The 17,860-nt window shown below is 33.7% G+C and overlaps 4 protein-coding genes and 2 pseudogenes across 6 annotated transcripts, besides 2 other annotated features; 3 read left to right on the top strand and 3 right to left on the bottom strand.

Moving 5' to 3' along the window:
- Positions 1-2,405: part of a mobile genetic element that runs on past the window's edge.
- On the bottom strand, positions 3-365 carry TVAGG3_0426180 (uncharacterized protein; the record flags this gene model as incomplete). Its single annotated transcript, XM_051233609.1, has 1 exon — positions 3-365. The coding sequence occupies one exon, from the start codon at positions 363-365 to the stop codon at positions 3-5; it is 363 nt and encodes a 120-aa protein (XP_051103339.1).
- A 2,713-nt stretch (positions 2,406-5,118) lies between the features above and the next one.
- Positions 5,119-8,174, bottom strand: TVAGG3_0426160 (glycosyltransferase family; the record flags this gene model as incomplete). The annotated part of the gene is made up of 1 exon (XM_001294063.2): positions 5,245-6,129. The coding sequence occupies one exon, from the start codon at positions 6,127-6,129 to the stop codon at positions 5,245-5,247; it is 885 nt and encodes a 294-aa protein (XP_001294064.2).
- Positions 8,175-8,262: 88 nt separating this feature from the next.
- Positions 8,263-17,860: part of a mobile genetic element that runs on past the window's edge.
- On the bottom strand, positions 10,055-10,399 carry TVAGG3_0426150 (annotated as a pseudogene). The gene has a single exon. A coding segment is annotated over exon 1 (345 nt).
- On the top strand, positions 11,087-12,259 carry TVAGG3_0426140 (annotated as a pseudogene). The gene has a single exon. A coding segment is annotated over exon 1 (1,173 nt).
- On the top strand, positions 14,446-15,150 carry TVAGG3_0426130 (uncharacterized protein; the record flags this gene model as incomplete). The annotated part of the gene is made up of 1 exon (XM_051233608.1): positions 14,446-15,150. The coding sequence occupies one exon, from the start codon at positions 14,446-14,448 to the stop codon at positions 15,148-15,150; it is 705 nt and encodes a 234-aa protein (XP_051103338.1).
- On the top strand, positions 16,755-17,417 carry TVAGG3_0426120 (uncharacterized protein; the record flags this gene model as incomplete). Its single annotated transcript, XM_051233607.1, has 1 exon — positions 16,755-17,417. One exon carries the CDS (start codon positions 16,755-16,757, stop codon positions 17,415-17,417), a length of 663 nt encoding a protein of 220 aa, XP_051103337.1.

Raw genomic sequence — 17,860 nt, 5'->3', positions numbered from 1 at the left:
ATCTAATGTCCGCCTAGTCTCTTACGTTTCCTGTTGAGTTCCATTGCATTCTTTAACTGGAGCTCATACATTCTATTTCTCCTCTGGTAGAAAACATATTCCGGGTCAACTCCTGTGTTCGCGTCATCTGCATAGAGTTGTTTATATCCCACTTCAGGGTTTGTATAAAACTCTTTCCATCTCATATTTGCATACCATGGTGGTAAGCCTAACGCAGCGTCATTTGACATGGCAGTTTGCATTTGTACATCTGTTGGCACTTGACCATAGTTTGCCATTGCAGTTTGTATTCTAACTTCATTTGGAATATTCTCTGGGTTTGGTTGTCCAGGTTGCTGTGCATTCGCTAAGTTCTGTGCGTCCATTTAATATTAGATAAAAATATCTCTTACGAGTACATATACTGAACATTTGCTGGCATTGGTTCATCTTCATATTCTCTATATCTTTCTGCCACGTCAAATAAGTAAATGACACAATGGAAAAAAACCTAAAACAAGTAGTCCTATTTCAAACCACATTTACTTACTAGTAAAATTTCTTTGTTATGACACTTTCTCCAGTTTATAGGACCTCTCTCATATTCTATCTTATCGTATCTAAACTCATAGTCATGTATGTCCTCTAACCATCTCATGACACTTTCCAAACCACTTTTATCGGATGTAAAGTAAAAGCATGGATGGTTATGTAAAACGTCTAAAGTTTCTAAAGAGTCTCTCAAAGTCCAGTCTACTTGGTATTGAAAATCGTATGTGTTATAGAACGGTGGGTCTACTATAAAGAAAACATTTTCCTTGTCTTTATATTTTTCATACAACTCTGTCCAATGACATCTCACAAACTCTATACCCTCAATATATTTTTCTATGTTCTCTTTGAAAACATTTGTATAGTTAAGATATAAAACTTTTGACATAAGTGTTTCAATGTCATGAACTCTTATAGCACCACTATATAATAGTCTAGCAGATATACTATCCCAGTCAATATACTCTGCCTTTTTCAAAACCTCTCTCACAATATTTTTCTTATCTAATGGTATACGTTCCATCTTACCTATAGGTATCTTTTCTTTTAACTCTTTCAATATTTTGTTTGTGTCTGGAATATGTTTGAGACGGTTCATATAGTTGTCGAAGTCATTGCATATAATCTTTGAGTCAGGAAATACAGTATGGCACAAATGGGATATATAGAAACTTCCACCGAACAAATCTACAAATGTTAGACCATTCGGTAGTTTCTTAAGTTCTCTCAATAGAATATCTTTACATCTACTCTTATTTCCAAAGAAGGGTAACGGTGGTTTTGTAAAATTCATTTTATATATATATAATAAAAATGTTTTTACCTGAAAAGTGACAGAAAAGTGACAAAACATGAAAACTACTCGGTTAAGGTTTTTGACAGATGTTTTGTTGTGACTTCTTCGTAAAGACTTTGTTAAGACTTCTTCATCGTAAATGAGTGTAAATGACCCAAAAATATATTTTATGTTAGAATGTTAGATCTAACATGTTTTCTAACATGTTTTCTAACATGGTCTAAAACATACAAAACTCATGAAATTTCATACGGAATTCAGCAAAAATATATTTTATGTTAGAATGTTAGATCTAACATGTTTTCTAACATGTTTTCTAACCTCATGAATTTTCATGAACTTTCTTTACAAAGTCTTTACGATGAAGAACTTTACAAAGTCTCAACAAAACATTGACAAGAAAGTTCATGAGAAAGACTTTACAAAGTCTTTACGATGAAGAACTTTACGATGAAATCATGAGTTTTTCTACGATGTTAGAAACATGTTAGAAAACGTGTTAGATCTAACACCTAACATAAACATTATTTTTGTCTGATTTTACGATGAAGAAGTCTTGACAAAACATTTACGATGAAGAAGTCTTGACAAAACATTTACGATGAAGAAGTCTTGACAAAACATTTATGAAGAAATCTCAACAAAGTCTTTATGAAGAAGTCTTGACAAAACATTTACGAAGAAATTCATGAGTTTTCTACGATGTTAGAAAACATGTTAGAAAACGTGTTAGATCTAACATTCTAACATAAACATTATTTTTGTCTGATTTTACGAAGAAGTCTTGACAAAACATTTACGAAGAAGAAGTCTTGACAAAACATTTACGAAGAAGAAGTCTTGACAAAGTCTTTACGAAGAAGTCTTGACAAAACATTTACGAAGAAGTCTTGACAAAGTCTTTACGAAGAAGTCTTGACAAAACATTTACGATGAAGAAGTCTTGACAAAACATTTACGAAGAAGTCTTGACAAAACATTTACGAAGAAGTCTTGACAAAACATCCTCAGGGCTAGAAGGCACGAAGTGCCTGGGAGCCCCACTACCTTTTTTTTTTTTTTTTTTTTTTTTTTTTTTTTTTAAAGTATAACTCAGGATAATAAAGAGGTTTTTAAAATGTAGATCTGAAAATCAAACTACCATGTTTGATATGATTAAGTTGAATAATGTTATTTTATTAAATGGTTCAAATCTGTGAAATCGGCAATTACAAATTAAAGGCGTAGTTCAAAAAATTAAAGAGATTTTAAAAATTTAATATCAGAATTAAACTAAAAAAAGGATTTAGTTATTTCAGTAATTATCAGAAAAGGTTAAAAAGATAGGGTAAGTAATGAGACTTGAGTGAGATGTGAGAAATCATATGTAAATAATTAGATATCTGGTTAGTAAGGTAGTAATGAGAGTTAAGATCTGGTTAGTAAGGTAGTAATGAGAGTTAAGATCTGGTTAGTAAGGTAGTAATGAGAGTTAAGATCTGGTTAGTAAGGTAGTAATGAGAGTTAAGATCTGGTTAGTAAGGTAGTAATGAGAGTTAAGATCTGGTTAGTAAGGTAGTAATGAGAGTTAAGATCTGGTTAGTAAGGTAGTAATGAGAGTTAAGATCTGGTTAGTAAGGTAGTAATGAGAGTTAAGATCTGGTTAGTAAGGTAGTAATGAGAGTTAAGATCTGGTTAGTAAGGTAGTAATGAGAGTTAAGATCTGGTTAGTAAGGTAGTAATGAGAGTTAAGATCTGGTTAGTAAGGTAGTAATGAGAGTTAAGATCTGGTTAGTAAGGTAGTAATGAGAGTTAAGATCTGGTTAGTAAGGTAGTAATGAGAGTTAAGATCTGGTTAGTAAGGTAGTAATGAGAGTTAAGATCTGGTTAGTAAGGTAGTAATGAGAGTTAAGATCTGGTTAGTAAGGTAGTAATGAGAGTTAAGATCTGGTTAGTAAGGTAGTAATGAGAGTTAAGATCTGGTTAGTAAGGTAGTAATGAGAGTTAAGATCTGGTTAGTAAGGTAGTAATGAGAGTTAAGATCTGGTTAGTAAGGTAGTAATGAGAGTTAAGATCTGGTTAGTAAGGTAGTAATGAGAGTTAAGATCTGGTTAGTAAGGTAGTAATGAGAGTTAAGATCTGGTTAGTAAGGTAGTAATGAGAGTTAAGATCTGGTTAGTAAGGTAGTAATGAGAGTTAAGATCTGGTTAGTAAGGTAGTAATGAGAGTTAAGATCTGGTTAGTAAGGTAGTAATGAGAGTTAAGATCTGGTTAGTAAGGTAGTAATGAGAGTTAAGATCTGGTTAGTAAGGTAGTAATGAGAGTTAAGATCTGGTTAGTAAGGTAGTAATGAGAGTTAAGATCTGGTTAGTAAGGTAGTAATGAGAGTTAAGATCTGGTTAGTAAGGTAGTAATGAGAGTTAAGATCTGGTTAGTAAGGTAGTAATGAGAGTTAAGATCTGGTTAGTAAGGTAGTAATGAGAGTTAAGATCTGGTTAGTAAGGTAGTAATGAGAGTTAAGATCTGGTTAGTAAGGTAGTAATGAGAGTTAAGATCTGGTTAGTAAGGTAGTAATGAGAGTTAAGATCTGGTTAGTAAGGTAGTAATGAGAGTTAAGATCTGGTTAGTAAGGTAGTAATGAGAGTTAAGATCTGGTTAGTAAGGTAGTAATGAGAGTTAAGATCTGGTTAGTAAGGTAGTAATGAGAGTTAAGATCTGGTTAGTAAGGTAGTAATGAGAGTTAAGATCTGGTTAGTAAGGTAGTAATGAGAGTTAAGATCTGGTTAGTAAGGTAGTAATGAGAGTTAAGATCTGGTTAGTAAGGTAGTAATGAGAGTTAAGATCTGGTTAGTAAGGTAGTAATGAGAGTTAAGATCTGGTTAGTAAGGTAGTAATGAGAGTTAAGATCTGGTTAGTAAGGTAGTAATGAGAGTTAAGATCTGGTTAGTAAGGTAGTAATGAGAGTTAAGATCTGGTTAGTAAGGTAGTAATGAGAGTTAAGATCTGGTTAGTAAGGTAGTAATGAGAGTTAAGATCTGGTTAGTAAGGTAGTAATGAGAGTTAAGATCTGGTTAGTAAGGTAGTAATGAGAGTTAAGATCTGGTTAGTAAGGTAGTAATGAGAGTTAAGATCTGGTTAGTAAGGTAGTAATGAGAGATCTGCGGGCAGTAATGATACATCTATGAGTACATAACTAAAACCTGAGTTCTATGAGCGAAATCTGAGAGCTGAAAGCCGAGAGATCTAAGGTAAGTAATGAGAGAAGAGAATTTGAAATTTTACAAAATACGTTTACTCATACAAAATAATTCGCATTCTTTTATAACGAATCTCAATGCCAATTAATACATAAAACAGATTTTAGCAATCAATTGCAAGATTTAGAAAGATTTTATTTATAATCTCAGCCAAATTAACAAATATTTTATTGATTTCGTAAAAAATAGCAATAAAACATAAAAATATGACATTCTATTTTTCCAAAAAAATTTCAAAAATCATTTTTTAACATGAAATTTATATTTTTTAATTTTTTTTTTAAATTTTGAATTTTTTTTGGAATTTTCAATCATGTCAAAAGTCGGGATCTACAAATGTATTCTCTTTGACATAGGATAAAAATATCCTTTCTTATAATTTCATTGTAAAATAAAATTTTCTTAAATTTATTGAATCCAAACTTAACTTTGCAACATTTTATTATCATAAAAACTAAGAAACATCAGGTAAACTTCAATTTGGAGAGCTTAAAATCATATCTAAATTGAAAAATAAGGGGAAAAAAATTGTAAAAAAAAATCTCATTAGATGGGGCAAAAAGTGACTTTTTTAATGTGGTTTTTAAAAAAATCGTGCCAGCTGGCCAAAAAAGGTGTGCCAGCAGGCGTGCCAGTTTGTACAACCCTAAAAATTTATATTAACAACAAAAGTGTATTTAATTAATACAAATCATTCAATTCGGAGTAATATATATTATCTCCACAGAATTTATTATGGCTTGGATCAGATTTAACTTTCTCATAGAATTCTGTTACATTACAATTATGAAGAATACTAACTCTGTTGTCAATTTCTAATATCTTCTTAATAACAGATAAATCAATCATAAATTCAGAATCAGGAATATCATTTGCATAACTAGGCCATTTTTGCTTATCAACTGTCTCAATTAAAAGCTTTATATATTTGAAGTTTGATTCAATATCAATTGCAGCTGGTGATCCAATATGTCCAAGATTCATGTTCTTATTATAAACTGCCCAAATTCCTAACGATTGGCAAAATCCAATATTTGCCCAATCTTCAAAATTCGATCCTATAAAATAGATTCCTGTTTTTTCTTTCATCATCATTGCTTTAAATCCAGATGAACCAGGTGGAGTTATAAAATATTTTGCTCCTGCCAATACTTGAACACATGATTTTATCGAACCTAATTGTGAATCATCATGAAACTCCCATCTTATATTCATGAAATGATTTTTTACAACAACTATGAGTTCTTGGATATTAGTTACATGTCTTGCTCTTCCATATGGTCTATTTGTAATGACACCATAATTAGGAATGATATCTGATAAATTATATAATTTGAAAATGTGATCTCTTAATTCACAATTGAAATGAACTTGCCCATTCGGCCGATCTTGGGGTGATAAGACGTATAAATTGTGGACGAGTTCAAAACTCCATGATAAATGATGTAATGGAACATCTTGGAATCCAAGTTCATCCAAGTTTCTTCTAACATACCCTTGATTACCCATTATTGCAAGCTTTGACTTCTTAACAATATCTTTTGGAAGGTATAGTAAACCTGCCATAGGTGAGTCACTTATAAAATGGCCCCAAGGACCAAAATGAATTGATCCAAGTATTAAATGATCGATTTCTCTATGAGAATTAGTGATTCTTGATTTACTATATGTTTTCTTGGCCCATGGGAATATGAGAAAAGAATCATCTGTGAAAATTCCTTGACTTGTAACTAAAACATGCTGGAAATGATAATAAGTTGTAAATTCTCGGGCAGCTGCTGAAAAACAAAATAAAACATCATAAATTCTACCTTTTCCAATTAACATGACAAGTTTATTGTCAGCATATGGACTAATAAAATTCAGTTCTTTCATTTCTGCTATATTTTTACACTCAAATGCTTTAATCTCTTTTGAAATCGTAAATTCCTCTTTGATTTGAAATTTCTGGACAGGATGTAAGATCGTTATTATTCCTATTACATTGAAAAACTCTGAAAAATTTACCGAAATTGCAAAACAAAGCATAAGGATATTATAAATACAAGCAATAAATAATGTATATCGATTACTATGGGGAAAAGACTCATCAGCTTCCATATTTGATGATAAAAGAGGGTTTTGTTTTCTTTTATTTTGAATATTTTTATCCTCCTTATGATATAAATTTTCTTTTAATTGCATAAAGACATATAAATCCAAGAATGTTTAAAAATTGAATTTCTTTGAGGAGGATTAATAATTAAATGCACTTTGAAAAAATCAAACTGTTTCCAATATATTCTTCTTGATATTGGTTTTCAAATGCGGTTCATTAATATTGGGCCAATTTTTGTATTATTTTGTCATTCTGATTTTACATATCTAAAAATTCAAAATCATGCGCTTAAATGAAGTCTACAATCATAAATTCATGTAGTTATTGCCAATGGAAAACTTATTTTTAATTAATATTTATTGCTTTTTTTTTCAAATTGTCTCCTCATAAATTTGACAGCAGAAATCGAATCAGCGGAGCCAGAAGAATCAGATTACGTGTGGAAAATAGGTTTTGAACGCTTAGATAGGGCTAAAATGAGACTTTATGAGATGTGTTGTATAATTATAGTTTTTGCGATAATGTGTCATGAGATCAGAATATGAAGAGAGTAAATATGTATTATTGTCACAGGTTTATATGTGGGGATAGCTCGATAGAGTCTCTAAAAGAGATTAGTACGTGAGTAAGGCGATTTAATAAACAAAAGAAAGAAATAATTAATTTTTTTTTTAACTTCGAAAAGATTGTATGAAAGTGTCTTTGATTGTAAGATACATTTAGATCGACAAGAGTGTATTGTGCACTCTTGTCGGTCAAACTTCCGCATTCAAGTTATGAATGCGGAAGATTGTCTCATTCTGGGAGACATGCAGTGACAATGTCTCCCGGAATGAGACATGCAGACCGACAAGAGTGCACAATACACTCTTGTCGGTCGAAGTTTTGCAATCGCGTTGTGATTGCAAAAGATTGTGCTATTCCTGCATATTTTCTACGAGCCTGCTTCATAAAATTGAATCCTTCTATCCAAATTAAATGCGATTTCGCTAATCTTTCATCTAAAATCACTAATCAGAAGCATATTGCAAGTTAACTTGAACCGGCATGTTCCTCCTATCCTGTCTTTCAGTTCTTTCTATCAGCCATGGTTCACAAGGAGGAGAGCTTTGCGCACAATCAGACATAAGATTGCGGCAGAGGAACCGGGAAGAGAGCAGCTTGAAGCGGTAAGATGTCCGAATGCTGTCTCCCAGGTGTATCTGTCAGGCAAAGTTCACAAGGAGGAGAGCTTTGCGCACAATCAAACAGAAGATTGCGGCAGAGGAACCGGGAAGAGAGCAGCTTGAAGCGGTAAGCTGTTTTCAAGTCTTTAGTTAACAAACTTTAACAAAAGACATCTAAAAAATTTGAAATAATTGCAAAATAATGCCGTCAGGTAATGCGCACCTAAGGGAGGTGTTTTGCGGGAGCTGGGGGTATCTTGGTGAGTACTCAGGAGGCCAAGAAGGGCACCCCAACCGACATTTTGCTGACGCATTGTGTAAGCAACCATTCTGATAACAGCTCAAACCGTCGGGACAAAATAATTTATGAAATTATAAGTCATCTTTCTAATACATATTTTTGGAAGGGCGTAAGATACGCCAACTTAAATAAAAAAAAAAAAAAAAAAAAAAAAAAAAAAAAAAGGTAGTGGGGCTTCCAGGCACTTCGTGCCTTCTAGCCCTGAAGATGTTTAGTATAAATGAAGTTTTTATTCGGAAAATTGTTAGTCTTCTGGGTCGAAAACATTATATAATGTGTCGCTTTTCAAAATTATATATTTTTTATGCTTTGTCACTTTTCTGTCACTTTTCAGGTAAAAACATTTTTATTATTATATATAAATGAATTTTACAAAACCACCGTTACCGTTCTTTGGAAATAAGAGTAAATGTAAAGATATTATATTGAGAGAACTTAAGAAACTACCGAATGGTCTAACATTTGTAGATTTGTTCGGTGGAAGTTTCTATATATCCCATTTGTGCCATACAATATTCCCAGACTCAAAGATTATATGCAATGACTTCGACAACTATATGGACCGTCTCAAACATATACCAGACACAAACAATATATTGAAAGAGTTAAAAGAAAAGATACCTATAGGTAAGATGGAACGTATACCATTAGATAAGAAAAATATTGTGAGAGAGGTTTTGAAAAAGCAGAATATATAGACTGGGATAGTATATCTGCTAGACTATTATATAGTGGTTCTATAAGAGTTCATGACATTGAAACACTTATGTCAAAAGTTTTATATCTTAACTATACAAATGTTTTCAAAGAGGACATAGAAAAATATATTGAGGGTATAGAGTTTGTGAGATGTCATTGGACAGAGTTGTATGAAAAATATAAAGACAAGGAAAATGTTTTCTTTATAGTGGACCCGCCGTTCTATAACACATGCGATTTTCAATACCAAGTAGACTGGACTTTGAGAGACTCTTTAGAAACTTTAGACGTTTTACATAACTGTCCATGCTTTTACTTTACATCCGATAAAAGTGGTTTGGAAACCGTTATGAGATGGTTAGAGGACATACATGACTATGAGTTTAGATATGACAAGATAGAATATGAGAGAGGTCTATAAACCGGAGAAAGTGTCATAACAAAGAAATTTTACTAGTAAGTAAATGTGGTTTGAAATAGGACTACTTGTTTTGGTTTTTTCCATTGTGTCATTTATTTATTTGACGTGGGAAAAGTTACAGAGAATATGAAGATGAACCAATGCCTGCAAATGTTCAGCATATGTACTCGTAAGAGATATTTTTATCTAATATTAAATGGACGCACAGAACTTAGCGAATGCACAGCAACCTGGACAACCAAACTCGAGAAATATTCCAAATGAAGTTAGAATACAAACTGCAATGGCAAACTATGGTCAAGTGCCAACAGATGTACAAATGCAAACTGCCATGTCAAATGACGCTGCGTTAGGTTTGCCACCATGGTATGCAAATATGAGATGGAAAGAGTTTTATACAAACCCTGAAGTGGGATATAAACAACTTTATGCAGATGACGCGAACACAGGAGTTGACCCAGAATATGTTTTCTACCAGAGGAGAAACAGAATGTATGAGCTCCAGTTAAAGAATGCTATGGAACTCAACAGGAAACGTAAGAGACTAGGTGGACATTAGATTTTTACATATAGTAAAATGGGTTTCTTCAGTAGTATTGAAACTTCTTTCGAAATGTTGGAAGAGGTATATTGGAATGGAATAAAAACCGTAGGAGAGGAATTTGGAACGGAGTCAAAAATATTGGTAAAAGAGTAGGTCAGTTCGTTGGTATTATACCTAAAGACCCTGAACCAGAAGAAGAAGCTCCTGTTATACAACAGCTGAACCTGCACCACAGTCTAGTTGGCAACCAAATCCAACACCTTCAACCGTATTAAAAAATTATATTTTTTACCGTTCGATAGTAGTTGTATATGAAACTAAGTTCTAAGTAAAACGCATGGTATAATGGAATTATTCTTTTTCTTCCATCTGTAGTAAACCATACTTGAAAGTCTGAAATACTTCCACTTGGTGGTTCGTATAACTTTGTAGGTTTTTCGTAAAAGTCATTTGCCAAGCATAAGAAAGAGTTTTGGGCGCCAGAAAATGAAGCATGAACAATAATAGCAGCTGGGTCGAAAACATTTTCATATGTTCCATTAGGGTTTTCGACTTCATAAAAGTCTGGGTGTACTGGATATGCTGCAGGCTGATTTAACATCCTCATAAATCTATACCATGCCAATTGTTATATTTTTGTAGAAATATAAACGTTTTCTCCAAGGTCTTCTATTCTATTGATTTTAACAGTTGCATTTTTCCTGTCATATAAAATATCGAGATGGTACTCTCCTTCGTCAATGTTGTACTGTTTTGCATATTCGAGATAGATATCGTTTATTTTTTCTTGAAAAGCTTGAAGAGTTGTTTCTAAGTTTACAAGCAAATTCACTTGTAAAAGTTTTCCCTGTTCAAATTTCTCATACATACGTTTTCTTTGTTATAGTATCGAACTTCAAAACCGACTGTAAATGGGAAACCATGTATGGCTTCTGAAATGAACTTCATTCTACGAAAGCCAATAGCTTTTGTGACGGATGGGTCTCTTAACCATCTTAGTGGGTAGTCAAACGATAGCCTTCATGCTTTACGGTCTCTGTCTCAAACTTTTGACCGACATTCGTAAAAAGTTCATCTAATGGTTTAGTTGTAGCAACTCTTGAATTTTCTTTTTCTATTGGAAGCATATTTTATCTAGAATAAAAATGTCAAATGAAACAGCGTCTATGAGAGAAATACAACACAACCGACAACTCATTATGCAAGCTCTAAATAAGAACACAACAAACTTTTCAAACTATTCTAAGATATCTGAGTCATGAAAGAAGGAAACTTAAAACTGACATTAAACCCAATGACAGATGAGTTTCTGTTTCAAGACAATAAGAACCATACTGTCTGTATAAATCCAACAAAAGGAACTTTAAACGAGAAACCTATAAATGAACTTCTTTTGAAAGCAGATGTTGGCAACAAAGCTGACAAAGAATATGTAGACGATGCAATAGCAAAAGAAGAAGAAAGAGCTAACAATGCTTAGCAAACAAAAGAACATACTCATCCTGAACTAGCAGACAAAACATATGTTGACAATAAAATGTCAAGTGAAGTGACAAGAGCTGAAAACGAATATTCTAAAAAGACTCATACACATTCTATATCTGAAATAACAGACTTAAACGTCAGCCTTGAAAAGAAAGCAGATAAGGGATGGGTGGCTAGTGTGTTAGTGAAGAAGGCGGATAAGGAATATGTGGATGAAAAAGATAACGAAATGAAAGAAAGGGTTGAATGGTACCATGAACGGACATCGAAGATTTTAAAAGGTAAAGCCAATACAGGATGGGTTTCAGGATGTTTAGACCTTAAAGCAGATAAAACTTATGTTAACGATGAGTTAGAGAAGAAAGCAGACAAGAACCATACACATACAAGTTTTACAACTTTTACAGCAGACGATATTACACTAAACACAACCTTGCCAAGTAAAGCTCCAACAATACCACCGGCAACAAGTCTTGTAGATACTTTGATATCTAATGACAATAGTATTATACATCTAAGACAGGAACTCAATGTGCTTAAACAAATTTTGCCGAATCTTATTTACCCGGTTGGCTCTATTTATACGTCAATGAACTCTACCAGACCAGAAACAGTTCTGGGTTTTGGAACATGGACTCAAATAGTCGACAGGTTTTTGTATTGTGCAAACTCTTCAAAGGAAACAGGTGGAAGTAAAACGATTTCAGGTGCAAATTTACCTGCGCACAGTCACTACATAAATTTAAGTACATCTGAAGCAGGTTTGCATAGTCATAGATTTTGGGATTGGTCAGGAATGACAAAAGGTAAAGGATATGATGTTAAAGAGGACGTTAAGTTTGCTATAAATTGTTACTGGAATAACACTGAGGGAAGTGGATACCATACACATCGCGTTTCAGGGTATACGCAAACAACGGGACAAAGTAAAGACTACATGCCACCTTACATGACAGTTTACGCATGGTATAGAAATGCTTAGTCGTCATGTTCCACTTCTTTAGCATATTCGTCAGGAGTTGTCTTATATTTGTTAGGAACTGTCTTTGAAAGTATACCACCTTGAACTTTGACAAGTTTGAAACGAGGTCTGACAATAGTAGTTTTATCTTCTGCTTGCAGTGTGTACATTTTGCCATGTTTGCCTAAAACTTCATAATATTCTCTTGTATACTTTCTTCTTTTTACGAACACGAAGGTGAGTACCTGTCGGGTTCCCATTGTTGTCATAGTCAATAGTATTTTCATATGGGTCGCGTTTAGGTATTTCTATTTTACTTTGTCACCTTTCTTAAGTTTGAAGCCTGGCATTCTTTCTTGTTTGTCTCTTTTGACTAAACTATTAAATATTAGTCTTTCTCTAAGTCGGGTGTTTTTTCATTTCTTCGGGGGAGTGGTTTCCCAAACCTTTTTGTTTACGGTTATTGTAAATATTTAAAACTTGTCTCATCTTTGCCATGAGAAGTGTCTATATTTGTCGTCATATGACATTTCATTTGCTTCACCACCTTGTGGTTGGTTTAAGTCTCTTAACATTTTTATACAACCGTCAATGACACCAAGAGCAGAATGGTTTTGGTCGACAATGAAATATTGGTTTACATTTTTTGAACGCAGATAGTTTTTAATATCGTCTGATTTGAAAGAACTTTCACAGTCAGATGTCAGTTTTGTTGGATGGTATTTGTCAACGAATATTGTCAAAGCAGTTTTCACATCTAAAATATTTTTGGACCATAATGGTATGCTTCACAGTATCTTGTGTTTGACCGACAAATATTAGCCAGTATGGTGGTCCATCTGTTCTAACTCTCGGAATGTTTCCAAGATATCCATAAACCAAGCATTTGGTGTTGAACTAAAGATTTTTACCATGAGTGCTTTCTTTGTCGCTTTAGAAACATAGGGTCCTTGTTTGGATTCGTCATTTTTTAACCCATAAGAAATGGGTTTATTTGGCGCGTTAGCAGGAGTTGCATCCAGATTTTTGCCCGCAGTGGGAACAATAGCCAGAGGTGTATTTGGAGTTGGAAGGAAGATTTTGAGTACATTAGGTATACTGAAAGAGAAAGCACAACCTATTATACAAACTGTACAGAAAGGTTGGGAGGTAGCACGAGATGCAACAAATCTTATTCCAAATCCTGAAACAAGAGGAAAAGTTCAAGGATGGATGGACAATGTAGGAAGACAAGCAGGAAACTATTATAACAAAGCAAATGACTACTATAACCAAGCAGGACACTATATGGACCAAGGTGAAAGATTCTTTAACAGAGGATATAACCATGCACAACAGTGGGTAAACAATAACCAACCTCAACCACCTCAAACGTGGGGAATGTAAAGTTTTTTACTGAGATGAAATGAACAATACAGCATTGAGACAAATGAGTTCAAGATGGATTTGTCGGCTTCCAGCAGTTACACAACGTGTTTGTCAAGTTCTTCCTATACCTCAGGAAGTTTTAGACCGACTTAAAAAACCTAAACAACCAGTTGAAAACAAACCAAACTAAAATTTTTTACTGAGATGAAATGACCGAAGAAGTTGAAACGGTAGATTTGACACCACAAACAAAAAGTTCAGAACCATTGTCAAAACCTGTCAAAGAACTTACAGATGAAGAGAAAAATTCAATAATAGAAAGTGCCAGGTCTGGAAATACAAACTCTAACTACAAAGTCACTTTTCATAAAAATGGAACGGCTAGTATCTCAAAAAGAAACAGACTCTCACAAATAAAATATTGAAGTCTGAAGGAGCTTTCGAGACAACAGATGGAAAAGTTTACTTCACTGACCAACAGTTCATTATAGAACATCTCATTGACTTAGAGTCGAAATATTCTAAACTTTACAACAAACACAAAAAGTTGAAAGGAAAACAAAAACAAATGGCATATGATATTTATGAAGATGTTGACGACACAACTGTTCCTGCAAGTGAGGTAAAGTCAGAGGAACCGAAAAGTGACGAAAAACAGATAGAAGAAGAGAAACCAAAAACTGAAGAAACCAAAACCAAAGTTTAGTTTCCAAACTAAACCAAGTCAACCTTCATTGGCTGGTATGGGTTGGCGTCAAAGGCTTATGGCAGCAGGCGGTTATGTAAAGTAAAGAGAAAAAAAATATTTTTTTATTTTTATAAAAATGCCCCCATATAGAATGGATAGAAAATCTGCTAGAATAAAAGCAGAGTTGCAAAGATATGGTTGGAGAGTTTCGAAGAAGTTTAAATATAGGAAGGGAAGACCCATAAAAGTCTATGACAAATTGTCTGGTCTTCGCTACGAAATGGATTTGGAAACAGCACGTGCAAATTATCCAAACAGACTAGAGAGGTTAGAAGAAGAACGTCTTATGGACATGCCTTTCGATGTTAGTGAACCTCAAGTTGAAGGACACGACGGCTTTGCCAGATTCTACTGGAAACATGACGAACAATTGCATCCTTTGAGAAGGAAAAAAGGAAAAGGTGAAGACGCACATGTTCCCATGGAAAGAACAAGATATGCATATGAAAAGTATCGTGAAGTTCGTGCTAAAATTGGACAAGGTGGAGACTTTACAGTAAACTTTGACGAAGGAAAGAACAAAGAAGGCTTCATGGGTGTACTTGCTGCCATACAAGACGGAAATAAGAAAGGATACAATCTCAGATTGACTATAACAGATTTGGATGGTCACATTTACTATGCACATGGCAATGTCACAACAGCTGCAATGCTTCTTGACGCTTTCAAGACTACAAAGAGAGAACAAATGTTTGACTCCGACTCAGACATTTTGAATGCAATTGAAGGAATTGCAAGTGTCAAGTTCGAACGATACCAACATAACCCTCAAGCAGTCAGACAACATGTTTGTTAGATGAGAAATATGAAGTAAAAACGTTTTTAAAACCATATATTTTTACATATATTAAATGCTTCAGGTTGAAAAACAAAGAACAAAAGTAGCAGATACAAAACCGTTAGACTATATCTTTACAAATGCTGGTAGGAATATTTCAGATGAAGAAATTTTATCCCGAGTATACAGGTTTGACTATCCAATTCGTTGGCTTCAAAGTCCTTCAGATGCAAAGGCAATAGGATTTAGAAGAGTTTTGTTTTCAAATAGAACTAACGCCTTTATGTTTGCAGTATATTTTCACGGTCAGTATAAAGGTTCTGATGGTCTAATAGAAAAATTTGACGAAATGAGAATCTTTACAGTTCGTTCAGACGAAAGTCTTGAGAAGACTCTAAATGACTTTCAAACTCAAATAAACAAATATTATTGGGAATTTCAAAAAAAATACGACTCTTTACTAAATGGAACGTACTACCTGAAACTAGAATATGACAAGATGAACTCCACCGTTTCATTTCAAAAGATTGAAATTAACCCTCCAAGAGATACAGAGTTTTTATTTTGGGAAGTAGACAAACGTTCTTGGGCACATTTCTTCGGTTACTAAACCAGAACGAACCATTACCACCTGACGGTCCTTTTAAATTTATACTTCCACCAGCAGATTTGATGGTTTATAGAAACGTGTTTGACCCTCAAAATGTTATGTGTCATGCAAGTTTCAGTTCAAGCAACAACAGTTTTCTTTGTATTGGTAAGGACTTTTATGACTTTGCTTCTAAATTCTACGAACCACCTAGTAACAGTTTCTCTGACTTTCAAGTTTGGTTCACAACAAATGGTGTGCAACATATTATTCCATTGTACTATGACTTTTATCTCGAATTGTCTTTCATATATAACTACGGAAAAGTGCTGAAAAAGTATTGAAAAATAAAGTTTAGGGTAGAAGGTTAGATCTAACCTCTTTTCTAACCTCTTTTCTACCCTCTTGAATTTTCATGAATTTTCATGAATTTTCATGAATTTTCATGAATTTCTTCGTATATGTTTTGTCAAGACTTCTTCATCGTAATGAGCGTAAATGACCCAAAAATAAAGTTTAGGGTAGAAGGTTAGATCTAACCTCTTTTCTAACCTCTTTTCTACCCCCTTGAATTTTCATGAATTTTGTGCTGAATTCGACAAAAATATATTTTGGTTGAAAGAATACGGTGGAGCCAAAAGTGGCTCGACCTCAAAACAAGCATTTTGTGAAGAATATACCAACCCGCGGAAAACAGCGGGTTGCTTTTTATACAAAATTCAACAGGTGAATTTTCATGAATTTCCTTAAGATAGAAAAAAATATATTTTAGGCGACCAGGTCACTCGGTCACTCGGTCACTCGGTCATTTTAACTTCTCTGAAAAAGTGTGACAACATGACATTTTGACAACAACACAGGAAATAGATTTCATCGTATATTTTTTGTTAAGACTTCATCGTAAATGTTTTGTTGAGACTTCATCGTATATGTTTTGTCGAGATTTTTATCGTTGTGGTCCGACGGTTAAGCCACAAACGAATGTCCGACGTCCCACCAAAAAATATTTTTTTATTTTTATTGTAAGAACAGTATGACAGTCGAAGCAAAAACGTTCACGAACAAATCTAATGGCGAAACATTCACAAAAGGCACTTACAACGGTATTGAAGTCTTACGTAGAGACAAGGATGGTTATATAAATGCAACAAAGATGTGTCAGCAGTTTAGGAAAGACTTTAGAAGGTTGTTGGAAAATAAGTCCTGGGAAGAGTATTTTAAGGCATTTTGTGAAGAATATACCAACCCGCGGAATTCCGCGGGTTGCTTTTTATACAAAATTCATGCAGGAATTCCTGATGAAATCAAACAGGTTAGAGGAACGTATGTAGACCCAAGACTTGTAAACTATATAGCAATGTGGGCTTCTCCAAAATATTGTATAGCAGTTGGAAAAATTCTGGACTCCATAGACAAGAAAGTTCATGAGAAATTAGATGAAGAAGAACTTGAAGATACAGTAGAGAATGCAAAACCTTTGTTCGAAGAAGAAGTTAGAAAAATGCATGAAAAACAAATAGAACATGAACGTGAGATATGTTCTGGTTATAGAGACTCGCCATACGAACTAGACCAATGGGAACAAGAAGATTTAAAGAGAGAATTTAGAGAATATGAACTCGCTAAGATAGCATTAGAAGCTGCAGAAAAGAAGTTAAAAGCTTGGGGTTGTTTTGTACAAAAATATTGTGAGTAAATGAACCATTTATTTTTATTGAATTCAGCAAAAATATATTTTAGGGTAGAAGGTTAGATCTAACCTGTTTTCTAACCTCTTTTCTAACATCGTAGAAAACTCTCGAAAACTCATGAAATTTACACCAAAAATATAATTTAGGGTAGAAGGTTAGATCTAACCTGTTTTCTAACCTCTTTTCTACCATCGTAGAAAACTCTCGAAAACTCTCGAAAACTCATGAAATTTACACCAAAAATATAATTTAGGGTAGAAGGTTAGATCTAACCTGTTTTCTAACCTCTTTTCTACCCTCTTGAATTTTCATGACTTCTTCATCGTCAATGAGCGTAAATCAGACAAAAATATATTTTAGGGTAGAAGGTTAGATCTAACCTCTTTTCTAACCTCTTGAATTTTCATGAATTTCCTTAAGATAGAAAAAAATAAAATTAGTTTTATTT

This window comes from Trichomonas vaginalis, chromosome V (genome assembly GCF_026262505.1).
Source record: "Trichomonas vaginalis G3 chromosome V, whole genome shotgun sequence".
Lineage (NCBI taxonomy): Eukaryota > Parabasalia > Trichomonadida > Trichomonadidae > Trichomonas > Trichomonas vaginalis.
The sequence above is the reverse complement of the archived record's forward strand: the minus strand, read 5'-3'. Positions and strand labels throughout refer to the sequence as shown.